Genomic DNA, 27055 nt, shown 5'->3' with positions numbered 1-27055 from the left:
GTAAAGCTCTGTTTTGGTGACATGCTCAAGTCTTATAGTAGATTTTGAGACACTCGTGAATGAGATGTGTATGTGCCTTGATTTAGTAGAGCTTAAATACTTGTTGAAGGAATGATAGCTTTTAGGCTAAGCTAGCTCTACTTTTGTGATGTTATTTGTACTTACTTGATGTTCAATCCCTACACTCTGTTTCTTCTGTCAGAAAATAGAGTCTACTTTGCCGGGCGTGGTGCCTCACGCCTGTAATCCCAGCACTTTGGGAGACTGAGGCGGGCGGATCACCTTTGGTCAGGAATTCAAGACCAGCCTGACCAATATGGAGAAACCCCGTGTCTACTAAAATTACAAAATTAGCCGGGCGTGGTGGCACATGCCTGCAATCCCAGCTACTCAGGAGACTGAGGCAGAAGAATTGCTTGAACCCTGGAGGCAGAGGTTGCAGTGAGCCGAGATCGCGCCATTGCACTCCAGCCTGGGCAACGTGAAACTCTGTCTCGGGAAAAAAAAAAAAAAAACACCAAAAATATAGTCTATTTCATTGTATTTTCTAGGAACAGAAAGCTGAAAAAGTGAGTGTTGTCTCTATTGGTAAAAGTGTACCTTAAATACATTCATACACACACTCCTCATTAGCATTAAATGAGAATGTGCTTTGACTTTAATTCGTTGTATTCGTTCAACAGAGAAATTGGACTTGACATTTCATTCTTTCAATTACTCCCTCTTACAGGATATTAATGCACATGCCTGTGTTACTGGTAAACCCATCAGCCAAGGGGGCATCCATGGACGCATCTCTGCTACTGGCCGTGGTGTCTTCCATGGGATTGAAAACTTCATCAATGAAGCTTCTTACATGAGCATTTTAGGAATGACACCAGGGTTTGGAGATAAAACATTTGTTGTTCAGGTAAAAAAAAAAAAAAAGTTTCCTTAATAACTGATAGACATTAAGTACAGTTTTTAATGTTTTTAGAATTGTAATTTTAAAATTCAGTTATCTCAAATCTCTTAAATTTTAGAGTGGTGGTTTTCAGAGTAATAGATCTTTTGTTTTTTGAAACTTGGTATGATTCATGTAACTAGAACTGATTTAAGTATCTCTCAAGTAGATGTGCAACTGTTACCAACTCTCACCAAATTCAACCAAAATATTGGTCAGTATTCAAACTTGAAATTCTATCTAGAAGGGCAAGTCTCTCAACATAATTTTCTAAGTTTCGCAAGCATGTAGAAAGGTTTACACATTGACCCAAATTTATTTGATGTGGTAACGTGTGTTTTACTTAGGAGAATCTTAATTAATTGCAGTGAACCCAGATCACGCCACTGCACTCCAGCCTGGGTGACAGAGCAAGACTCCATCTCAAAAGAAAAAAAGAAAAAGAAAACTAAACCGGGCATGATGGCGGCGCCTGTAACCCCAACTACTTGGGAGACTAAGGCAGGAGAATCACTTGAACCTGGGAGGCGGAGGCTGCATTGAGGCAAGATTGTGCCATTGCACTCCAGCCTGTGTAACAGAATGAGACTCAGTCTCTAAAAAAAAAAAAGTTATATTTGTCCAAATTAGTGACATCCCTTTTCACAACATACGACATCTGATCATCAAAGACCTGGTGGTGTACTTACCACCACTGCCATTGATTGATTGATTGATTGATTGAGATGGAGTCTCACTCTGTTGCCCAGGCTGGAGTGCAGTGATGCAATCTTGGCTTACTGCAACCTCCACCTTCCAGGTTCAAGTGATTCTCCTGCCTCATTCTCCCAAGTAGCTGGGATTACAGGGACAGACCACCACGCCTGACTACTTTTTGTATTTTTAGTAGAGACAGGTTTCACCATGTTGGCCATAGCTGGTCTCGAACTCCTGACCCCAAGTGATCCACCTGCCTCAGCCTCCCAAAGCGCTGGAATTAAAAGCGTGAGCCACCATGCCCGGTCATCACGTTCTTAAACAGAGAATTTTATTGTTGAAGAGAAACCAGTTAGTACATTGTTTCTTTTGGCAAAAGAATTTTGAGAATAGCTTCTAAATGAACAGAATGTGGATTTACATTGGTCACAATATGACTCTTGCTGTCTATACCAGGACTTTAATTTTTATGTCATGGATAATTGTTCTTCACAGGGATTTGGTAATGTGGGCCTACACTCTATGAGATATTTACATCGTTTTGGTGCTAAATGTATTGCTGTTGGTGAGTCTGATGGGAGTATATGGAATCCAGATGGTATTGACCCAAAGGAACTGGAAGACTTCAAATTGGTATTAATACATTTTTATGGCATAGACACTAAATATAAACATTTAAACTCTGGTACAGCTATTAATTGTGATTTTCAATCAATGGCAGCAACATGGGTCCATTCTGGGCTTCCCCAAGGCAAAGCCCTATGAAGGAAGCATCTTGGAGGCCGACTGTGACATACTGATCCCAGCTGCCAGTGAGAAGCAGTTGACCAAATCCAACGCGCCCAGAGTCAAAGCCAAGGTGACAACATTATAAAAACCGGAACTAACATTATCAATGTGAATGATGTCAGGGGGTCATAGAAGAGTCTGATTGAGTTTTCTCTTTCTTTTTAGCAGCTTTATTTGCATATATTGTACATACCATACAGTTCTCCCATTTAAAGTAAATAATTTAATGGCTTTTAGCTCCCTGCGCAGAGTTGTGTAACCATTACCAAAAAAAACGCATCTGCCTGACACTCCGGTAAAAAAGTTTAAAAACCTAGATAAACAGGAAAGTAAAAGGTAGTTTTATACACTTTGTAGAGCAAAATAACCTCTATTTAATTTTAACGGAAGCTGTACTTCTCCCCACAGGCCCTTGTTCATATATGCATATCTCTTGCTCTCAGTGGAGGGGATTTGACGGTGTTGTTGGCATTTCTCTATGTTCCTGACTCTCTTGCAGATCATTGCTGAAGGTGCCAATGGGCCAACAACTCCAGAAGCGGACAAGATCTTCCTGGAGAGAAACATTATGGTTATTCCAGTAGGTCATCTATATTGATTAGGCTTTATATGTACTTAGAATCATAATTGTCTTTTGCAAGGAATTTGGAGGAAGAGAGGAATTATTAGTCTCCCAAGCTATATGGAGTGAATTCATCTTTATTTCACTTTTGAGAAAATATAGTAGAAGCATGGTTAATTCTAAGCCTGTCACTTTTCACTGTGATCTAAACATTTATTCCAATTTCACGGTCTTTACTGAATGTCTTTAACCTTCTAAGAGTCTGGTTATAGAAATGTGTGCTGTGTTAGAAACACTATAAGTGCCCCTTCCGGCTTTACTCAGAAAACGAATATGAGGCACACATGCTCAGGTTTTTTAGCAGGTAAGCATGAGTCTACACCAAAAAGTTATTAGAAATTAGTGTGGGCTTGGAATGCATTTTAAAGAACCCCCTTTGCTGAAAGTGCTTAACACATTTAATGTAACTGAAATGGGCTACCCTTAGGTAATAGGAGAAAGAATCCTGTCTTCTGAGAGGCCCTGTGGACGGTCCAATCCAATTGGTTGGTGGGCAAGCCATTTAGTCTGAGAACTTCTGGTAGAGAAGAAGCTCTAACCAAAGATTATTAACATTCATTGATTAATAAGCCAAACAATGATTTTTTCCCCCTAAATAGAAAAAGCGTTAGATGGAATTGGGCGGGGTGGGGAGGAGTGTTAAATTAAGTGTGAAATTCCTGACACTAGCTAAAATATATTTGTGATAGTTGAAGTTCAGTCTACCTTGGTATTGAAATTAAGGTCTTAGGTTCATTTTAAGCTTTTGCTAAAACCATCGTCTTCTGATTTCTTTGGTGTCTTATTTTTGTGTATAGGATCTCTACCTGAATGCTGGAGGAGTGACAGTATCTTACTTTGAGTGGCTGAAGAATCTAAATCATGTCAGCTATGGCCGTTTGACCTTCAAATATGAAAGGGATTCTAACTACCACTTGCTCAGTGAGTGTCGATAATGTTGTTCACCAAAACCCATCTTCTGAGCCAGCTAAAAGGCTGTAAAAAGGTCCACTTAAGAGAACTTATCCCTTTGGGAAAGAATTGAGTCTTAGAAAAGAAAATAATATTTTGTCTCATGAAACTTAGACCAAAAATGCACAATGTCTTTCTGGATATTAACTCTCCCATATACTTATATCCAGATTTTTATTCTGTGTTGTAATATTCACAGAATATAATTTACTTTTTTTTTTCTTTTGTTAAGAGGGAGTCTCGCTCCGTCACCCAGGCTGGAGTGCAGTGGCGCGAACTCAGCTTACTGCAGCCTCCACCTCCCAGGTTCAAGCAATTCTCCTGCCTCACCCTCCCAAGTAGCTGGGATTACAGGCACTCGCCGCCATACCCGGCTAATTTTTGTATTTTTAGTAGAGACGAGGTGTCACCATGTTGGCCAGGATAGCCTTGATCTCCTGACCTCGTGATCCACCTGCCTCAGCCTCCCAAAGTGCTGGGATTACAGGCATGAGCCACCACGCCCAGCCAATAATATTTATTTAAGTGTGATTTTAAAACCCCACTGTCAATACTCAGTTCTGTCTCTGGTTGCTCTTAGTAAAGGCCTGTCTAGTGTCAAGAATTGTTTTTGAGACTCCTGATGAGAATACTTGTTTTTCTTTGACTAGAGTAAGCTCCACAGTTAAGAGTAGAATTTCTCATCAAGCTGAAATAAGACCAAGACCTCCTACTGAGCTTCTCTACTCAGCCCACTGTGAGAATCTGGGTGAAGTGTTCCATCTATTTCCTCTTCTTTTTCCCCCAGCATTTTCTTTTTAATAGAGCCAAGGAAAAACCCTGGTAATGGGTGTTATGGAAACAGAGCAGTGACCTAAATCCACATTTATATAGGAAATTGGCGATGTGTTTTATTCCTTCTTGACTGAGTTTTAAATGATTAACCCTTTTATGTCTTTAAAACTCTGTATAAGTTTTTGGGTTACAGTTATAGTTTGGGACTACTTTTGATTCTACTTTTTTTTTTTTTTCTGTTAGCAATATCTTGATCTCTTGTTTTTTTGTTTTTTCTATAGTGTCTGTTCAAGAGAGTTTAGAAAGAAAATTTGGAAAGCATGGTGGAACTATTCCCATTGTACCCACGGCAGAGTTCCAAGACAGGATATCGGTGAGTGTGCTCACCCCACAGTTGTACCACACCATGTATGTGGTGAAACAGTTGTACCTTTATTCTAGTGACAGTGCAGATTGGTGCAGCTCTTTGGAAAATGTGAAGTTATTAAAGTGTTTCTGCCCTTTGGTGCTATGATAATCTCCTGTCTGGGAATTTATCCTAAGAAAATAATTCAAAAGAGGAGGAACCACTCCATGCACGGTGATGTTACTGAAACTATGTGTAGGCCGGGCGCGGTGGCTCATGCCTCTAATCCTAGCACTTTGGGGGGCCAAGGCAGGTGGATCACCTGAGGTCAGGAGTTCAAGACCAGCCTGGCCAACATGGCGAAACTCCATCTCTACTAAAAATACAAAAAATTAGCCGGCCGTGGTGGTGTGCTTGTAGTCCCAGCTACTTGGGAGACTGAGGCAGGAGAATTGCTTGAACCTGGTAGGCAGAGGTTGCAGTGAGCCAAGATCGCGCCACTGCACTCCAGCCTGGGCAACAACAGCGAAACTCCATCTCAAAAGAAAAAAAGAAGAAAAACAGTGTAGACAGTTTTTAAATTTGGTTTTATTTAAAGTTCAAGTGCAGGGAAATGGCTGAGTTATAATATATCTTATAATACGTCTTAGGAAATATTCAGTCATAGTTTAAGAATATATTACAATGGCTAAGTTATCATATATCTTCTTATGAAATATTCAGTGATAGAAAACCGTTCTGAGATGTATTGCAACATGGGAAAAAGTTAAAGGTTTTGTTTTAAAGAAAGAAAAAATGCTTTAGCAATTCTAGGTACTAACCATTCCCCTCAGTAAGCCTTCCTTTTTCCTAGAGTGATGTCTTTGTTCTGGTCCTTCTATCTGGAATACACCAGTCCCTTCCCTGCTTAAGTGTCACTACAGTTCTGTGGCTGTCTCTGAAAGTCTCCTGTGTGCCACTGTTTCATACATGACATCCATCCCGAGTGGCTAGTAGTGCATTGGAAGGCTTGTGCTGCTACTGCTGCTGCCAGAGGGCTGTTCACTACTCTCTTTGGTCACCCCACTGCCCAGCATATGCCTTGTCAGTTAAAAAAAAAAAAAAGGGGTTCTCCACCTCTCTCTTTCTTATTTCCCCCTGTCCCTGTTTGGCTGTATCAGGACCCACATCATGACCCTGCCATGTTTCCACTGTCCCTCATCCCCCAGCGCCCTCACTTCCCTCCTTATCTAACTTAAATTCCATGCTCCATCATTACAGTCACTCCCCGGTCTTGTTTCCTTCGTCATACTCCCTTGTTAACACCTAAGCCCTGATTAAATCCCAGCAGTCTCTTCCATGCCTCTACCCTGTAGGAGGCCTGCTGGCAGTTCACGTCCTAACCACTAACCTGAAGTATGTGCTCAGAGCTGCCCAGCAGTCATACTGCTTTTCCGTGTTGCATTCATTCTGCCCATCTCCTGAGCGATTACATCGTATTTTCTCCTCTTCTCACTGCCTTGCACTCCAAGTCATAACCTGCTATCTGTTCACAGATAAAACTGAGGCAGCCTGGGAGCTTCCACATCTACCCAGCTCCTGGTAGCTGGGTCACCTTAAGAGTGGTAGTGAGTTAATTATCCTTAATTTTTTAAAAAGCATTTCAAGAAACAAATTAGGAAAGAGAGAAGCTGACTTGATGGTGAAGTCCCTGGATCATATCCTAACTCTAAAAATAGCTATCTGTAACGTTGACCAGCTTCTCTGGTCCTTAGTTTCCTGTTCAGTAAAATTAAGAAGCTGCTAAGATCTATACAACTTTAAAAGTTGCTGGCAGTACTGAATACGCAGGCAGAATTCTACCCCAAAGCCGCTTTGGGGTTTAATGAGATTCCTTTCTGTGTTCTGGGTGGTGTCCCTGTTCTCTGGGGAGCCGAGGTGAACGCACCATGGCATGAACAGCGTAACACATTGCTCAGTGCATCTGAGTCTCCCTGAGTGGAGGGTGCTCAACTCACTCCATACCCTCATGTGTCCAGGTCCAAAAACTGTCTTCACTGTTGTACCATAATCTTATTTCATGAGTATTTGTTTGCTGTCAAATATAATAAAAATAAATTGTTACTTGAGTATCAAGATACTGTATCTTTGATACTGTACAGAAATGACATATCTTTGCTGAAAGACAAAAAATTCTGTCTGGTCATATATTGACTTAAGAATCCTTTGTCGTCTTATCCAGGGACACAAAGCAGGTCTTTGTGTTTTTGTTAAACATGTGTTCTTTTTCCCTAATAGGGTGCATCTGAGAAAGACATCGTGCATTCTGGCTTGGCGTACACAATGGAGCGATCTGCCAGGGTATGTGTGCAGATGCTGTTTGCCTTCCTGCTAGTCACATGAAATGTAACTCAACCGTGTTATCTCAGCCGCCAGACTGTGTGTGCTGATAGAAAATAGCAATCTGTTCAATGGTCCTCATTTGTATGTAGCAAAACACATGCTTTTTGAGTCTCAGATGATGAGCAATTTTTTTAGAGTCTTCAAATACGTTTATGAGGCTTTGGAAAGAAATAATAAGGCTGATTTAGGAGGTAATGATGTTGGCAGCTAGCCCAATATCGAGTAGTTAGCCAAATTGGGTTGTAGCTCAGTGCACCACTATGTTACAGCTACAGGAGGCTACCTTACTGTAGAATTTGGTATAAGCACAAGTTGTTTTGACTGCTTGATCCCTACTTTAAGGCCTCAACCACAGTTTGAGTCCCGTTTTCCTAATTTCTTCTTGGGTTCAGATTCTATCTGCTTGGATTTATGGTGAAATAGCATAGCAGATATTGATGAAGAAGGTGATGCTTCTTAGTGCTGTTGTTTTTCTTGTTAATTTTTTATTGAGTTAGGGTTTATGTCCTATAAATTCATCCTTTCAAAGTATAAAATTCGACATCCTTTATTGTATATTCGAGCCATCACCACTTTATAATTCTAGAACATTTTCATCACTCCCTTCTTTTTTTGGGTTTTTGAGACGGAGTCTCGCCCTGTTGCCCAGGCTAGAGTGCAGTAGCGCAATTTCAGCTCACTGTAACCTCCGCCTCCCGAGTTCAAGCAATTCTTGTCTGTCAGCCTCCCGAGTAGCTGGGATTATGGGTGTGAGCCACAACGCCCAACTAATTTTTGTTTTTGTTTTGTTTTTTGAGATGGAGTCTCGCTCTGTCTCCCACCTGGAGTGCAGTGGTGCGATCTCTGCTCACTGCAACCCCCGCCTCCTGGGTTCAAGCAATTCTCCTTCCTCGGTCTCCCAAGCAGCTGGGATTACAGGTGCCCACCCCTGCGCCTGTACTTTTAGTAGAGATGGGATTTCACCATGTTGGTCAGGCTGGTCTCGAACTCCTGACCTCAAGTAATCCACCCGCCTTGGCCTCCCGATGTGCTGGGATTACAGGTGTGAGGCACCACACCCCGGCCTAATTTTTGTATTTTTAGTAGAGACAGGGTTTCACCATGTTGGCAAGTCTGGTCTTGAACTCCTGACCTCAAGTGATCTGCCCATCTCAGCCTCCCAAAGTGCTGGGATTACAGGCGTGAGCCACTGCACCCAGCCACCCCATTGTTAAGTCCAGAGAATTAGGCCCTCTTGCCTAGTGGTTCTGCTACTACAGTAGTTTGTCTTTGGCTGCCGAAGTCCTGCCTTGAAACACTGAGAAGGTAACTTGGACCAGGCCTGTCTGGGCCTTGTGTGTTTATGGCCTGGCCACTTGAGTCAGGATCATCTTCACTGCATTTTCTCTTTCTTTTCAGCAAATTATGCGCACAGCCATGAAGTATAACCTGGGATTGGACCTGAGAACAGCTGCCTATGTCAATGCCATTGAGAAAGTCTTCAAAGTGTACAATGAAGCTGGTGTGACCTTCACATAGATGGATCGTGGCTGACTTCCTCACTACCCTCTTCACCTGTAACTTCTGCAGACCTATCACAAGTTTACATGTAACCACAGAAATCCCTTTCTCTCCTGACTCAGTAATAATGGATACCATTCTCAACAAGTCAATCCAAATCAGCCCCTGAAGGAGAAAGAAATTAAGGTTAGGGGATCATGTACAAGCTGAGTGTGAAAGTAGAAATCACCTACACCAGAGAGCCATTTGGGTATTTTGCCTTTAAATAAAAAGTCTCCTCCATCTGGCTGTGCAGCCTTGCTCTGTGGCTTTTCCCAACACAATCAGTGCTATTGCTGGGGAAGGGACAGGCAAGAGCAGTCAGTTGCTTGCTTATTTTGCTCTGGACGAGTCTGGGACACGCTGTAACTTTAGCACATTTAAGAAGTAGGTGTGTGGCCTTTTGAGAAGGTGGCATGGTCCTCAAGTGAGTTCTTAGTATTTTATATCAGCAAAATAACTGAATTTTGCAGGTTGCAAACAAATATAAAAGCTGTTTCTGTTTATGAATTCTATTCTTTTAGAATAAAATAAGAACATGCTGCTGTAATAAAATTGCCTTTAATCACTTAACAAGCCTAACCTTGACTCAAACAGTGAATGCCTATAAAAATAATAAATGAAAAAAACTAGTATTTTTATATCATAAAACAGTGTCATTTATAGCTTATCAGTCATGTATTGTCCAGCAAACATTAAAAGCACTGTGGATAATTAAGTTATCTTCATACCTGCAAAGTGATGGAGGCTATTTTTGTTAAAACTGTCAGAATTTGCTAAGTATAATTATGACACATAGTCCAAAGAATGCAGTAACCTTTTTATCATGTTAACTAATTGTTCTCTTTTGAAGATCTATGGTTGACTAATTAAACAGTAATTCAAGTAGAGTGTCACAGAAAAAAACCACTTGGGCTCCCTGTTTGGAGTCTGGCTGGCTCTGAGCATTGCCAATGGCCCCTACTCACCTGACTTTGTGTCCTCTCCTTTTAGAGGTTTTCCATTCTGCACCCAGCATCACTAACAGTGGGTTGAAAACGACCTTGGGTTGAGTGTTTCATTTGGGAGTTATTTGGCCAGGGCCTTTTGAGCAGTAGTGTCCCCATGAAGTGCTAGATATAATAATATGTGTAAGAATCAGCCTTTTTTTTTTTTTTTTTTTTTTTTAACTATAACATCCTTTCAGAAATTTCTTACTACTTTGTAACTGCATGGCTTAACCTGGTGATAAAAGCAGTTATTAAAAGTCTACGTTTTCCAAAACTTACGTTTCTTTTCTGTGTTTTTATATGTGGTAGTTTCTCTTTTCATAAGTTATAATACTACAATTGGATTTCTGAAATGTTTATAGTGACCACCCATATAATATTTCCTTCCACTTTATTGTGAGCTGCCCAGATTTTACTCTTGAATTCTTTGATTTTTTTTTTGTTAGTTTTTGTTGTTGTTTTGTTTGTTTGTTTTTGTTCGGTGCTCTACATGTTCCCGAAACTTCCCTAGTAGCGAACTATAGAGATGATCCCTGAGAACATAGTCTTTATTCTTGAATTATTTTGTATTTTATTGAATAATATCAATAGCTGTTAGCCTGGCATGTTAACTCACAAGCAAGTAAATGCCATATTCACTAAACATCCCTGACAGGCTTTCCCGGCCCTGCTGTTTGTTAAGGTAGTCAAAGCATGGCACATGAAGAAAACTATGTCTGTAGATATTGTATAAAATACTGTTTTTATGATTTTTAAATATTTTTAACAGATAACTTTTATTGACCTCTGTTTGTATTTTTATCAAACATACTTCATTTACTTACTCTGAGATGAAATCTCAATCTGTCACCCAGGCTGGAGTGCAGTGGTGCAATCTTGGCTCACTGCAACCTCCTCCTTCCAGGTTCAAACGATTCTCCTGCCTCTGCCTCAGGAGTAGCTGGGATTACAGGCATGCGCCACCATGCCCAGCAAATTTTTGTGTTAGTAGAGATGGGGTTTCACCATGTTGGCCAGTCTGCTCTCAAACTCCTGACCTCCGGTGATCCACCTGCCTCAGTCTCCCAAAGTGTTGGTATTAAAGGCATGAGCCACCGCACCCAGCCTCAAACATACTTTAGACAGTTTTTCACCTCAGCACTATTGACATTTTAGGCTATATCTGCCTTTTAGGCGCTCTCTGCCTTGTAGGATGTTTAGTAATATCCCTGGCCTCTACACATTAGATGTCAGCAAGACCCCTCGGTTATAACAATGACAAATATATTCAGATTGCAAATGTCCCCTGTGGAGCAAATTCGTCCCTTGTTGTGAACTGTGATCCAGAGAGCCAAATAGTGATACAAGGTTTATTGTTCACAATAGCTCGTCCCCTCCAATCCAGACACCACCTGCCTCACCATTTTCCACTGCCCAGAGGCAACCACTTTCAACAATCTTAAATGTCTCATTTTTATTCTATTTAAAGCCTTTGCTCATTTTTAAATTGGGTTTTGTCTGTATTATTGAGTGGTAAGGGTTCTTTATATATTCCACATCCAGTTGTGGTGGTATAAGCCTATGGTTCCAGCTACTCAGAAGGCTGAGGCAGGAGGATCACTTGAGCCCAGAAGTTCAACACTAGCCTAGGCAACATAGGAAGACCCTATCTCTAAATGAATTTTTGAAATATATATCTTCTAGATAATTGACCTTTAACATGTATATAATTTGCAAATATTTCCTCTCAATCTGTTAGTTGTCTTTGTGTTTTCTTGACAGTCTCCTTTTTAATCTTGAGAAAGCGGCCAGGCGCGGTGGCTCAAGCCTGTAATCCCAGCACTTTGGGAGGCCGAGACGGGCGGATCACAAGGTCAGGAGATCGAGACCATCCTGGCTGACACTGTGAAACCCCGTCTCTACTAAAAACTACAAAAAACTAGCCGGGCGAGGTGGCGGGCGCCTGTAGTCCCAGCTACTCGGGAGGCTGAGGCAGGAGAATGGCGTGAACCCGGGAGGCGGAGCTTGCAGTGAGCTGAGATCCGGCCACTGCACTCCAGCCTGGGTGGCAGAGCGAGACTCCGTCTCAAAAAAAAAAAAAAAAAAAAAAAAAATCTTGAGAAAGCATGATTTATTTTTCTTTTGGTTGGTGTGCTTTAGGTTGTATGTAAGAAACCATTGCCTAATCCATAGTCATGCAGATATATCCCTGTCTTTTTTTTTTTTTTCTTTTAGGACAGTCTCGCTCAGATGTCCAGGCTGAAGTGCACTGGTGTGATGTCATGGCTCATGGCTAAGTGCAGCCTTTACTTCCTAGGCTCAAGCAATCCTCCCCCTTCAGCCTCCTAAGTAGCTGGAACTATAGGCACATACCACCACCAAGCACAGCCAATTTCTGTATTTTTGGAGAGATAAGGTCTTGCCATGTTGCCCAGGCCAGTCTTGAACTCCCAGGCTCAAGCAATCCGCCCACCTTGGCCTCCCAAAGTGCTAGAATTACAGGTGTGAGCCACTGTGCCTGGCCTATAAAGATTTTTTTAAAGAAATAGCATGCCGGGCACGGTGGCTCACACCTGTAATCCCAGCATTTTGGGAGGCCGAGGTGGGCGGATCACGAGTTCAGGAGTTCGAGACCATCCTGGCCAACATGGTGAAACCCCGTCTCTACTAAACATACAAAAATTAGCCAGGCCTGGTGGCAGGTGCCTGTAATCCCAGCTACTCAGGAGGCTGAGGCAGGGGAATCACTTAAACCTGGAAGGCAGAGATTGTAGGGAGCCAAGATTGCACCATTGCACTCCAGCCTAGGCGACAAGAGCTAAACCCGTCTCAAAAAAAAAAAAAAAAAAAAAAGGAAAAAAGAAAAAACAACTACACACACCCATACAATATCCTTTATGAATATAGACACAAAAATACTGATGAAATACTAGCAAACCAAAACCAGTAGCTCACTGAAAGTGATACACACCATGACCAGGTGGGACTAATCCCAGGAATGCAAGAGGAGTTCAACCTAAGAGATCAGTCGATGTAATGCACCACATTAGTGAAACAAAGGGGGAAAACATTATCATCTCAATAGATGCAGAGAAAGTAGTTGACAAAATTCAACACCCTTTCATAACAAAAACACAGCTAGGAATAGAAGGAACTTCTCATAAATAATAAAGAGCATTTATGAAAAAATCCATAGCCAACATACTCATTGGTGAAAAATGGAAAGTGTTCCACTTAAGTACAGGAACGAAACAAAGATTCTCACTTTCATCACTACTAGTCAATATTGTACTGGAAGTCCTAGACAAGAAAATTAAACAAGAAAAAGATATAAAAGCATCTAAATTGGAAAGGAAGAAGTGAAACTCTTGTCAGATGACGATTCTATATTTAGAAAATTCCATAGAATACACATACATATACACATACATGAACCTACTAGCCAGACGTGGTGGCTCACACCTGTAATCCCAACACTCTGGGATGTTAACGCAGGCAGGTTGCTTGAGCCCAGGAGTTCAAGACCAGCCTGAGCAACATGGCAAAACCCCATCTCTACAAAAAGTACAAAAACTAGCAAGGTGTGGTGGCTTACACCTGTCATCCCAAATACTCAGAAGGCTGAGGTGGGAAGATCACTTGAGCCAGGAGGTGGAGGTTATAATGGTGAGCCAAAGATTGCACCACTGTACTCCAGCCTGGTTGACAGAGCCAGACTCTATCTCAAAAAAACCAAACAAATAAATAAACCTACTAGAGCTAATTTTAATTCAGCAAAATTGCAGGGTACAAAATCAACACACGAAAATCAGTTATGGAAATATACATGTTAAGATGGCCAACTAGATGCAGCCAGGTGCAACAGCTGCCACCAAGGAACTGATTTGACTGGTGCAGTCCTAACGGATCTTCAGAGGGAAGGCACTGAGAGTGGATGGAGGGAAGACACAGAAGCTAGGCTAAAGGGGGAGGAAGCTGGGAGGCCTGCATGGGGCTACTGCACCCCGGAACTCATTCCTGGCCCCCAGTGACTGGGGGAAAGGGTGAGTCGAACTGGTAAGGAGCAATGCTTCTTACGTCCAGCCTCTGGAATCCTGGCAGGAGATCCTTTGACCATCACGTACAATGGAGTTGCAAGGGAGATAGGCTTGGAGAAGCAGCCAGGGCAGCAGCCAGCTGATGAACCCAGAGGGTTTGCAGCAGGAGCAGCTGTAGTGGAGCACAGCCAGGGACGGCCACACCCCTAGACTCAACTTGCTCCCATAGGAGAGTTTCGCCCTAGGGGAACCGTTGGGCCTGAACTTTGCAGGGCAGTCTTACTCATCAGGCAGGGCTGGTCCTACCTGAGCACTCCTTGGTTGGCTGGCTTCTCTCAGGGCCCAGCCTGGCCATGCCTGATTGCAGGGAAGCCTTGAGCACCCTAGGGGCCCACATCATGGCTCCAGTGCTGGTGGACTGAAATTCCTGAAATGTGAAGGGCTCCCCCAGAGCAGCCCCCAGGGCCACACACCAGCCTGCACACTCCTTCCACATTGCATCTTCCCCCAGGCCCATGGAAACACCCCACATAATTTTGCCAGCACGTGCGCACATGGGCAGGTTTTGCTTATCTTGTCCTCCCAGTCTGTGTATATGTGTACACCCTGCCCTGAAACTGCTGCAGCAGGAGCGCAGTCTGCTCCACTCTCCCCTCTGACCACCAATAGTAAGAGCCTTGGCGAGCACAGAGCCAGCCAGCCCCAACCCTTCCCCTGCCAGTGTCCTACCCATTTGCCAGCACTGCCGCAAGTGAAACTAGGCACAAAGAACAGCAGACTCTCCCCAATGCTGACACTCCCCAGCACCCTGCTCCCATGTCAACACCACTACTGGTGCAACCACAGGCACAGTCATCAGCAGGGGCCCCCACCATGCAAGCTGTGTTCCCTTTGCCACTGTGGTAAATGCTGACACAGAAGCAGGCACACCAGCACCCACTAGCACCCTACTGCAGCCATGCTGCTGCTGCCACTGCTGCTGGCACATGCAAACGAGGATGGATTCCACTGTATCTGTACTACTAAATGCTTTGGCTGACACCACCCATTAGAGTGTAGTGACCAGCCATCTGAGAGCATCTTGGCTCACCCAGTGCAGTGGATTCTTAACCTCGAGGAGACAGAACAAAGTTGGGGCTCGATACAAGTCCTCCAGGACTACACACATAGTCCAGGAGTTGGGAGCTGAGTGCTGGCCCTCTAAAATCTTCCAGAAATGAAGCCAGTTGACTGAATCCACCTTATACACAGTGAAACCCTCAAGGTCATCAAATAGGATAAAAGGAAAAAAACCCATCCAAAGGTCAGCAACTTCAAAGATTGAAGGAACATAACCCTATAAAAATAAAAAAGAACCCGGTCAAGAACTCTCACAACTCAAAACACCAGAGTGACTTCTTTCCTCCAAACGGCCACACCACCTCTCCAGCAAGGGGTCTGAACCAGGCTGAGATGGCTGAAATGACAGAAATAGAATTCAGAAGATGGATAGCAATGAAGATCATCAAGATGCAGAAGTATGTTGAAAACCAATCTAAGGAAGCTAAGAATCATGATAAAACAATGCAGGAGCCAACAGACAAAATAGCCAGTACAGAAAACAGTGTAACCAACTTGATAGAGCTAAAAAACACACTACAAGAATTTCATTAATAGCAGAATAGACCAAGTTGAAGAAAGTTTCTCAGGGGTTGAAGACTGGCTTTCTGAAAGAAGACAGGCAGAAAACAATGAAGAGAAAAAATAAAAAAGAAGGAACAAAACCTCTGAGAAATAAAGGATTATGTAAAGAGACCAGATCTATGACTCATTGGTGTCCCTGAAAGAGATGGAGAGAGTATGAGCAACTTGGGAAATACATTCCAGGATATCATTTATGAGAACTTCCCTGACCTAGCTAGAGAGACCAACATTCAAGTTCAGGAAATGCAGAGAACCCTAGTGAGATACTTCACAAGATCATCCCCAAGATGCATACTCATTAGATTCTCCAAGCTCAAAATGAAAAAAAAGAAATGTTAAAGGCAGCTAGAGGGAAAGGTCAGGTCACCTACAAAAGGAACCCCATCAGGCTGACAGTGGACCTCTCAGTAGAACCCCTACAAGCCAGGAGAGATTGGTGGTCTATCTTCAACATTCTTAATAAAAAGAAATTCCAACCGAGAATTTCATATCCAGCCAAATTAAGCTCCATAAGTGAATGAGGAATAAGATCCTTTTCAGACAAGCAAATGCTGAGAGAATTTGTTATAACAAGACCTGCCTTACAAAAGCTCCTGAAGGAAGCACTAAATATGAAAGGGAAAGACCATACCAGCCACTGCAAAAACATACTGAAGTATGCAGACCCGTGGTACTATAAAGCAACCACACAAACAAGACTGCGTAATTACCAGCTAACATCATGATGACAAGATCAAATTTACATATATCTATACTAACCTTGAATGTAAATGGCTAAATGCCCAAATTAAAAGGCACACCATGGCAATCTGGATAAAGAATTAAGACTCATTGGTATGCTGTCTTCAAGAGACTCATCTCACATGTAATGACACTCATAGGATCAAAACAAATTGATGGAGAAAAATCTACCAAGCAAATGGAAAATGGAAAAAAATCAGGGGTTGCAATGCTAATTTCAGACAAAACAAACTTTACAAACCAACAAAGATCAAAAAACACAAAGAAGGGCATTACATAATGGTAAAGTGTTCAATTGAACAAGAAAACTTAACTATTCTAAATATTAATATTTATGCACCCAAAACAGGAGCATCCAGATTCGGCCCAAAAGCTCTTTACACTGATACGTTTAGCAGGCTCAGGATACAAAATCAATGTACAAAAATCACTAACTTTCCTATACACCAACAACAGTGAAGTCAAGAGCCAAATCAAGAATGCAATCCCATTCACAATTGCCACAAAAAGAATAAAATACCTAGGAATACTGTTATCCAGGGAAGTGAAAGATCTCTACAGTGAGAGCTACAAAACACTGCTCAAAGAAATCAGAGATGACAGGCCAGGCATGGTGGCTCACGCCTGTAATCCCAGCACTTTGGGAGGCCAAGGTAGGCGGATCATGAGGTCAGGAGATCTAGACCATCCTGGCTAACACAGTGAAACCCCATCTCCACTAAAAATACAAAAAATTAGCTGGGCGTGGTGGTGGGTGCCTGTAGTCCCAGCTACTCGGAGGCTGAGGCAGGAGAATGGCGTGAACCCAGGAGGCAGAGCCTGCAGTGAGCCAAGATTGCACCACTGCACTCCAGCCTGGGTGACAGAGCAAGATGCTGTCTCCAAAAAAAAAAAAAAAAAAGAAAAGAAAAGAAAAAGAAATCAGAGATGACACAAACAAATGAAAAAAAAATCCATGCTCACATGCTCAAGGATAGGAAGAATCAATATTGTTAAAATGGTCATACTGCCCAAACTAATTATAACTTTGATGCTATTCCTATTAAACTACCAATGACATACTTCACAGAACTAGAAGAAAATTATCTTAAAATTCACATGGAACAAAAAGAAGAGCTTGAATAGAAAAGGCAATCCTAAGCAAAAACAACAAACCTGGAGATATTATGCTACCCTACTTCAAACTATACTATAGGATTCCAGTACCTAAAACAGTATGATACTGGTACAAAAACAGACACCAATGGAACAGAATAGAGAGTCCAGAAATAAGCCCACATACCTACAACTATCTGATCTTTGTAAAGCTGACAAAAACAAGCAATGGAGAAAGAACTCCCTATTCAATAAATGGTGCTGGGATAACTGGCTAGCCATATGCAGGAGATTGAAGCTGAACCCTTTTTTTTTTCGCTGTATACAAAAATTAACTCAAGATGTATTAAAGTCTTGGCCTCATGCAGTGGCTCATGCCTGTAATCCCAGCACTTTGGGAGGCACAAGCAGGCAGATCACCTGAAGTTAGGAGTTCAAGACCAGCCTGGGAAACATGGTGAAACCCCAGTCTCTACTAAAAATATAAAAATTAGCTAGGCATGGTTGTGTACACCTATAGTCCCAGCTATTCGGGAGGCTTAGGCCAGAGAAACAATTGAACCTAGGAGGCAGAGTTGGCAGTGAGCCGAGATCAAGCCACCACTCTCCAGCCTGGGTGACAGAGTGAGACTCCATCACAACAACAACAACAACAACAGAAAAAAAAAAAAAAGAAAGAAAGAAAAGAAAAGAAAAGAAAGAAAGAGAGAGAGAGAGAAAGAAAGAGAGAAAGAAAGAAAGAGAAAGAAAGAAAGAAAGAAAGAAAGAAAGAAAGAAAGAAAGAAAGAAAGAAAGAAAGAAAGAAAGAGAAAGAAAGAAAAAGAAAGAAAGAAAAAGAAAGAAAGAGAGAAAGGAAGGAAGGAAGAAAGGAAGGAAGGAAGGAAGGAAGGAAGGAAGGAAGGAAGGAAGGAAGGAAGGAAGGAAGGAAGGAAGGAAGGGAGAGAGAGAGAAAGAAAGAAAGAAAAAGGGATGGATTAAAGACTTAAATGTGAAAACTCAGGAAGATGGCTGGGAACGGTGGCTCATGCTTGTATTCCCAGCACTTTGGGAGGCTGAGGTGGGTGGATCACCTGAGGTCAGGAGTTCAAGACCAGCCTGGTCAACATGGTGAAACCCTATCTCTTCTAAAAATACTAAAAAATTAGCCAGGCATGGTAATGGGCACCTGTAATCCCAGCTACTCAGGAGGCTGGGGAAGGAGAATCACTTGAACCCAGGAGGCAGAGGTTGCAGTGAGCCCAGATCACACCACTGCACTCCAGCCTGGGCAACAGAAAAAAACTCTGTCTCTAAAAAAAAAAACAAACAAACAAACCCTGGAAGACATCCTAAGCAATACCACTCTGGACATAGGAATGGGCCAAGATTTTATGACAAAGACACCAAAAGCAATTGCAACAAAAGCAAAAATTGACAAATGAGATCTAATTAAACTAAGAGTTTCTGCACATTGAAAGAAACTATCAACAGAATAAACAGAAAACAACAGAACAGGAGAAAAATTTTGCAAAGTATCCATTTAACAAAGGTCTAATATCTAGCATCTATAAGTAATGTATGCAAATTTAGAAGAAAAAAAATCCCATTAAAAAGTAAACAAAGGACATAACATTTTTCAAAAGAAGACATATGTGATGTTAATATGCAGTGTCAACTTAACTGGATTGAAGGATGCAAAGTATTTTTCCTGGGTGTGTCTGTGAGAATGCTGCCAAAGAAGATTAACATTTGAGTCAGTGGACTGGGAGAGGCAGACCCACCCTCAATCTGGGTGGGCACCATCTAAATAGCTGCCAGCGTGGCAAGAATAAAACAAGCAGAAGAAGGTGGAAGGACTTGACTTGCTGAGTCTTCCAGCTTTCATGTTTCTCCCATACTAGATGCTTCCTGCCCTCGAACATCAGACTCCAAGTTCTTCAGCTTTTGGACTCTTGGACTTACATCAGTGTTGTGCCAGTGTCTCTCGGGCCTTTGGCCACCGCAGACTAAAGGCTGCACTATAAGTTTCCCTACTTTTGAGGTTTTGGGACTCGGACTGATTCACCACTGCCTTCCTTGCTCCTCAGCTTGCAGACAGCCTATCGTGGGACTTCACCTTGTGATCGTGTAAGTCAATTCTCCTAAAACCTCCCTTTCATATATACATATATCCTATTAGTTCTGTCCCTCTAGTGAACCCTAATACAACATACATGTGGCCAACAAGTATGTAAGAAAAGGGTCAACATCCTTGATCATTAGAGAAATGCAAATCAAAACCACAATGAGATGCCATCTCACACCAGTCAGAATGGCTATTATGAAAAATAAAAGATGAACAAAAAAATAACAGATGCTGGCGAGGTTGTGGAGAAAAATGAACACTTATGCACTGGTTTGTTTGTTTGTTTTTTATTTGTTTTTTCAGGCATAGTCTTGCTGTGTCGCCCAGGCTGGGGTGTAGTGGTGTAATCTTGGCTCACTGCAACCTCTGCCTCCCATGTTCAAGCAATTCTCCTGTCTCAGTCTCCCGAGTAGCTGGGATTACAGGTGTATGCCGCCTCTGAGCCCAAGCTAAGCCATCATATCCAGGGTGACCTGCACGTATACGCCCAGATGGCCTGAAGCAAGTGAAGAATCACAAAAGAAATGAAAATGGACTGTTCTTGTCTTAACTGATGAGGTTCCCCCACAAAAGAAGTGAAAATGGTCCCTACCTTAACTGGTGACACTACCTTGTGAAATTCCTTCTCATGGCTCATCCTGGCTCATCCTGGCTCAAAAGCTCCCCCACTGAGCACTTTGTGACCCCCACCCCTGCCTGCCAAGGAACAACCCCCTTGGACTGTAATTTTCCTTTGCCTATGCAAAACTTATAAAAAGGCCCCACCCCTATCTCCCTTCTCTGACTCTCTTTTTGGACTCAGCCCGCCTGCACCCAGGTGAAATAAACAGCCTTGTTGCTCACCCAAAGCCTGCTTGGTGGCCTCTTCACACGGACGCAAGTGAAAATACACTGATTTGTTTGTTTTTTGTTTGCTTGTTTTGTTTTTTCAGAAGCAGTCTAGATCTGTCGCCCAGGCTGGGGTGTAGTGGAACAATCTCGGCTCACTGCAACCTCTGCCTCCCTTGTTCAAGCAATTCTTCTGCCTCAGACTCCCGAGTAGCTGGGATTACAGGTGTATGCCACCATGCCCAGCTAATTTTTGTGTTTTTAGTAGAGACCAGGTTTTGCCGCATTGGCCAGGCTGGTCTCGACCTTGGTGACTCCTGACCTCAGTGATCTGCCCGCCCCGGCCTCCCAAAGTGCTGGGATTACAGGTGTGAACCACTGCACCCAGCCAGGAAGACTTAATATACTGTTGGTGGGAGTGTAAATTAGTTCATCCCAACCTTTTTGTCACTAGGGACCAGTTTCATGGAAGACAATTTTTTCATGGACTAGGGGTATAGGGGAGATGGTTTTGGAATGATTCAAGCACATTACATATATTTATTTATTTATTTATTTATTTATTATTTTTTGAGACAAAATCTCACTCTTGTCACCCAGGCTAGAGTACAGTGGTGCAATCTAGGCTCACTGCAATCTCTGCCTCCTGGGTTCAAGCAATTCTCCTGCCTCAGCCTCCCAAGTAACTAGGATTACAGGCACCGGCCACCACAACTGGCTAAGTTTTGTCTTTTTTGTAGAGACGGGGTTTCATCATGTTGGCCAGGCTGGTCTCAAACTCCTGACCTCAGGTGATCCACCTGCCTCGGCCTCCCAAAGTTCTGGGATTACGAGTGTGAGCAATGGCACCCAGCACAGGCACATTACATTTATTGTGCACTTTATTTTTATTATTATTACATTGTAATATATAATAATTATGCACCTCACCATAAAGTAGAATCAGTGGGAGCCTGGAGCTTGTTTTCCTGCAACTAGACGGTCCCATCTGGGGATGATGGGAGATAGTGACAGATGCACACTGCAGGGGAAGTGCATTAGATCATCAGGCATCAGATTCTCATAAGGAGCATGCAGCCTAGACCTCTCACATGTTCAGTTCACAATAAGGTTGGTGCTCCTATGAGAATCTAATGCCACCATTGATCTGACAGCAGGCAAAACTCAGGCAGTAATGCGAGTGATGGAGAACAGTAAATACAGATGAAGCTTCGCTTACTTGCTCACTGCTTCTACTGCTGTGTGGCCCAGTTCCTCACTAGGCCATGGACCTAGTTCATGGCCCACAGGGTTGGGGACCCCTGATCTAATGTGACAACTCTGGAAATCAGATTCTATACCCACTATTTGTTGTTGCTGTTGTTGCTGCTGTTTGTTATTGTTGTTCAGTGTTTAATGAGCTTTCTGAAATAATTTTGTAGTCTGGGGCTACTCTTCAATACTCAGTCAGGCAGTTTACATCTCTGCTTTAGCCTTCACTTCCTGCTTGCCCAGAGCCTCAAGGTCAGTCAGAGGTGAGAGCTTTGAGCCTTCCCAGGTCTTTACTGAACATGTACGCAGCCCTACACTTGGGAGTAGCCTCACAGATTCCCAGGAATCATTCAGTTGGAATTTTCGAAGCCCTTATGGACATCTCATTCTCCTGCTTTTCTTTTAAAGCTTTTGGTTAGCCTATTGTCTGCCCAAAATGTTATGTACAACCTCATACAGGCACCAACTTGAATAACGGCCTTTAAATGTTTTCGACAAATACCCTAAGGAAAAAACGTTTGCATTAAGTGAGCTCTTAGGAAAAATAAAGACATCCTGGCAGTGGGATGTTTCTGAAAACCACCAGCCAAGTCAAATGACAGTTCTCTGGGAATGAGGCTTTGAAGGAAATCGAGCCCCGTTCTGTCTTTCCAGTGGCTGCCAGGCTATTGGTCCTCACTGTAATTATGGGCTGTTAATTTGCAAGGCTGCAGTGGAGCCAGTGAGGAGGGGATGAGAATAGAATAGGGCAAGTTAAAAATACCATATGACTTGCTGTACTTAATGAGATTTTTCAATTTGTTTATTTGTGTGTATATACACATACGTATATATACATATACATACACCCACACCCCCACACCCCCCCTACACACACATAGTGAATGGAAAATAAATCTTGGGGCCCCAAAATCACTAAGCTAAAGGGAAAAGTCAAGCTGGGACCTGCTTAGGGCAAACCTGCCTCCCATTCTATTCAAAGTCATCCCTCTGTTCACTGAGATAAATGCATATCTGATTGCCTCCTTTGCAAAGGCTAATCAGAAACTCAGAAGAATGCAACCATTTGTCTCTCACCTACCTGTGACCTGGAAGCCTTCTGGCTGCTTGAGCTGTCTGACCTTTCTTGACAGAACCAATGTATATCTTATATATATAGATTGATGTCTCATGTCTCCCTAAAATGTATAAAACCAAGCTGTGCCCTGACTACCTTGGGCACGTGTCATCAGGACCTCCTGAGGCTGTGTCACAGGTGTGCATCCTCAATCTTGGCAAAATAAGCTTTCCAAATTAAACAAGACCTTTCTCAGATATTCAGGGCTCACATTTTGGCAATCATGAAGAGATTCTGGGTAGGGGCGCTCCTGACCTTTGACAAATCTCCTATCCGTGCTCGGTACCAGCTTGAACTATCTTTATGGCTCAAACCAATAGGAAAATTTGCTGAGGCCTGGAGGCACCCCCTCCAATCACTGAGCTTCCAAAATTTGATCAAGATCTAAAGTTTATGTTGCTGTACAACTCCTTTTTTCGGAGTTTTACTAGCTTCCAACACAAGAAAGGCAAGTTTTTCCTGCTTTGATGACGATGAAATGCAGGTAACTCATTTATGGAGTTTGAGCTTGCTTCCAATGGGGAAGACAAATTTGAGTTTTTTCCTGCTTCTAGGATGGTGGAGAGCGGCCTTCAGCCTGAGACCCATTCCTTACCTAAGGATGGGTAACTGAATTGGAGTTTGTATTGGCTAAAGTTAAGATTAACAACCAGTTGGTTGTAATTTCTCTTTACCATTAGAGCACTCAGTAGTTGGATAAGTTGTACCATATTTGTTTTGCTTAATTGTTTTTGTTGTTGTTTGTTTGTTTCTGTTTTTGTTGTTGTTTCAGTCTTTTTCCCATTGGGATTGATCAGCTCTATCCGACTCCATCAAATCCAAAGGAAACTTCCAAATTATGGGGAACAAAACCTCTGAAGTGGCTAAATTCCCACACTGTGGTGGGGGAGAAAAACGGCCAATAAAAGGAAAAAAAAAAAGAAAAAAAAGTAGGAAAGATTTTTTATTTTGATTACTTAAGGGGCTTTATTTACATAACAAGGCCACCTTTTTGCTAGCCAGGCCAAACTGAAAGGGCAATGGCTGTCACCCCACACTGCAGTTCCATAGCTAAGGGCTCTGGCTTCTTTTTTACCACCACGACTGCTGTGGTGTTGTTCCTAAATCAAGCTAATTCTGGTTTGATACTTGGCACTTCTGAAATAGCAGCAATTTGTTCTAGCTGAATTATGGTAATGGATTTAAAAAGGTTTTTTAAAAGGAGCTCAATGATTAAAAGTCAGCTTAACTAAAAGCTAACATCCAAGATGTGTGCGTGTGTGTGTTTGTGCATGTGTGTGTGTTCATGTGTATTTGTGCGTGTGTGTATGTGTGCTTGTGCGTGTGTGTTTGTGCAATGTGTGTGTGTGTGTTCATGTGTATTTGTGCGTGTATGTGTGTGCATGTGTGTGTATGCATGTGGGTGTGTTTATGTGTGTGTGCATGTGTGTGTGTTTGTGCATGTGTGTGTGTGCATGTGTGTATGTGTGTATGTGTGTGTGTGCATGTGTGTGTGTGTGCATGTGTGTGTGTGTTTGTGCATGTGTGTGTGTGTGTGTGTGTGTATTGAAAAGGCCTTCACATTTTTTTTTTTCTCCTAGGACCTTGTCTCTCTCTCTCTCTTTTTTTTTCTAACTAAAGATTTTTTTTCTCAGTTGACTGAATTCTGTTTTTTTTTTTTCATTTACTTCTGCTGTCTCTCTCTCTCTCTTGCACCCTCTGCTGCATAAGGGACCTAAAATATTATAGTTTATAATAGCCTGACTTTCCTTCAAGAAAGCAGAGAAGGCGCCAGATGCCCTTTTGGGGAGAAACCTGTTTTTCCTTATGAAACCCCAAGAGTATAAGCAGACAAGTTCATCTCAGCTCTTACGCTGCTTACTTTTGTATTGTGTTACCTGACTTATTGACTAAAAGAGTTATTGCACCAAAGGCTTTTTTAAGGAAGAGTGTAGTTTAGACATTAGAAGTGTCTTCGTTTAAAAAAACTTTTTAAGTGCACTGTGAAAGCATCACATGGTCTAGCCTCATAATAATTCTCCCTTTTTGGAGACCCAGGATTCAGTGTGGGCTCTGCCCGGAGCTCAGAGATCTAGTCAAAAGATAGGTAGTTCCTATATAAATAAAACCGGTCTCCTCATATAATCCTATGACAGATTTCTCTCTTTTTTTTTTCTGAGACAGAGTTTTCGCTCTTGTTGCCCAGGCTGGAGTGCAGTGGCGCGATCTCGGCTCACTGCAACCTCCGCCTCCTGGGTTCAAGTGATTCTCCTGCCTTAGTCTCCTGAGCAGCTGGGACTACAGGCGCCCACCACCACACCTGGCTACTTTTTGTATTTTTAGTAGAGACAGGGTTTCACCATATTGGGCAGGATGGTCTCAATCTCCTGACCTCATGATCCACCTGCCTCGGCCTCCCAAAGTGCTGGGATTACAGACATGAGCCACCGTGCCCACCTATCCTATGATAGATTTCTGTAATTTTTGTTTGATTTGGCATACCTCTTTTTTTTTTTTAGATGGAGACTCTCTCTGTCACCCAGCCTAGAGTGCAGTGACACAATCTCGGCTCAATGAAACCTCTGCCTCCCAGGTTCAAGTGATTCTCCCATCTTAGCCTCCCAAGTAGCCAGAATTACAGGCATGTGTGACCACACCTGGCTAATTTTTGTATTTTTAGTAGAAACGGGTTTTCACCATGTTGGCCAGGCTGGTCTCAAACTTCTGACCTCAGGTGATCCACCCACCTTGACCTCCCAAAGTGCTGGGATTACAGACCTGAGCCACTGCGCCTGGCTGGTCACGGGGAGGTCTCATTTCTTTGGTGGAAGCCATTCCTGACTCCTCTCATGAACGGGTTTCATATTGCTTTGTGGTGTTCCTGGATCCTGGAAGGAGTCGGCTTGCTCCCTGGGGCATCAGGAGAGGCTTCTCTGTAGCTTCTCTGTACCCTTCTCTGCTTCTGGCGGGGGCGCCCACATCTGAGCTTCCAGTGGTGCTTCTGAGCAGCTGTAGTAAGTGTCCTCCCGGCTGGCTCAGGAGCCAGCCCGTTTCACAGTGCTTCTGGGATCCACCTGGTCGTCCTGGAGCCAGGGCAACCGAGGCTGCCACCATCCCCCGCCCCGGAGCCGCCCCACACCCCTGTATATGCAATATTTGTTTACCAGTCCCTTTTGGTGTCCATCTAGGTACAGGTCTTAGTTTTTGAGCTAAAGTATCCATAATACACCGGAAGTGATAGATGTCACTTCCACATTGTATGCCAAACCTAATAAGCAGAGCAAAACTTTTCATCCAAGTGATTTGGTTAACATTTTAGGATGTTTCTAATCTCTCAGTAATACAAATATGCTTCAATAAATCTCTGTGTTTATCCTTTGGGCTCCTGTGTGTACCTGTGCACACCTGGAGAATGAAGTCCTGTGTGAGGCACTGCCATCCAAAGAGGGTGTTTCAGTCTATAATACTGCCGCCAACAATGTGCTCGTGCTTCTGCGCTTGCATTTGGATCAGGAGAATTTGAAAGTCATCAGGAAGCAAACCAGGATATAAGATCCAGCTGTAGCTGGAAAGTGGCAAACGTTCCAAAGCTAAGACATTGGCTATTCCTGGGCTGTTCACCAACTGTGAGGCCAAGTCTAGATGAGATCCAGAAATATGATGAACAACTCACTTCTTTTTTAAGCAAAACACATTTTCTTCTCATTTCTGCTAAGAACAAATAGCTTCCAGCAAGATTAATAGGGGATGCAATATTTTTACAAATTATTTCTTTTTTATTAAAAAAATTTTAAGTTAAATGCTACTTAAAGATATGTTTAACCTCTGTGATACTGACTTGCTCATGAGAAGAAAGAGAGAGGGCCAGGCATCTGCCCACTACTACCCACTATCAACACGTAGGCCTGACATCAGTCGCTAAATATTCTGGGCCAGGTGCGGTGGCTCACGCCTCTAATCCCAGCACTTTGGGAGGCCAAGGCAGGCAGATAATGAGGTCAGGAGATCGAGACCATCCTGGCTAACATGGTGAAACCCCGTCTCTACTAAAAATACAAAAAATTAGCTGGGCATGGTGGCGGGCGCCTGTAGTCCCAGCTACTCAGTAGGCTGAGGCAGGAGAACTGTTTGAATCCAGGAGGCAGAGGTTGCAGTGAGCCAAGACCATGCCACTGAACTCCTGCCTGGGCAACAGAGTGAGACTCCGTCT

General features: G+C 42.8%; 1 protein-coding gene across 2 annotated transcripts in view; it reads left to right on the top strand.

The window, feature by feature from the left end:
- The window catches only part of LOC105486695 (glutamate dehydrogenase 1, mitochondrial), a 38047-nt gene extending 27738 nt beyond the window's left edge, over nucleotides 1-10309 (top strand). Inside the window, exons 6-13 of one of the 2 annotated variants that reach the window (XM_011749722.2) lie at nucleotides 731-910; nucleotides 2135-2272; nucleotides 2361-2498; nucleotides 2928-3008; nucleotides 3848-3971; nucleotides 5057-5148; nucleotides 7399-7461; nucleotides 8902-10309. In XM_011749722.2, coding sequence (XP_011748024.1) covers nucleotides 731-910; nucleotides 2135-2272; nucleotides 2361-2498; nucleotides 2928-3008; nucleotides 3848-3971; nucleotides 5057-5148; nucleotides 7399-7461; nucleotides 8902-9021 — 936 coding nt within the window. In that variant the 3' untranslated portion in view covers nucleotides 9022-10309. The remainder of the gene's footprint in view (nucleotides 1-730; nucleotides 911-2134; nucleotides 2273-2360; nucleotides 2499-2927; nucleotides 3009-3847; nucleotides 3972-5056; nucleotides 5149-7398; nucleotides 7462-8901) is intronic. The other variant, XM_071069877.1, reaches the window with a different exon arrangement.
- Nucleotides 10310-27055: the final 16746 nt, after the last annotated feature.

The sequence above is a fragment of the Macaca nemestrina genome, chromosome 9 (genome assembly GCF_043159975.1).
Source record: "Macaca nemestrina isolate mMacNem1 chromosome 9, mMacNem.hap1, whole genome shotgun sequence".
NCBI classification, from domain to species: Eukaryota; Metazoa; Chordata; class Mammalia; order Primates; family Cercopithecidae; genus Macaca; species Macaca nemestrina.
This window is presented reverse-complemented; position numbering and strand designations above follow the sequence as displayed.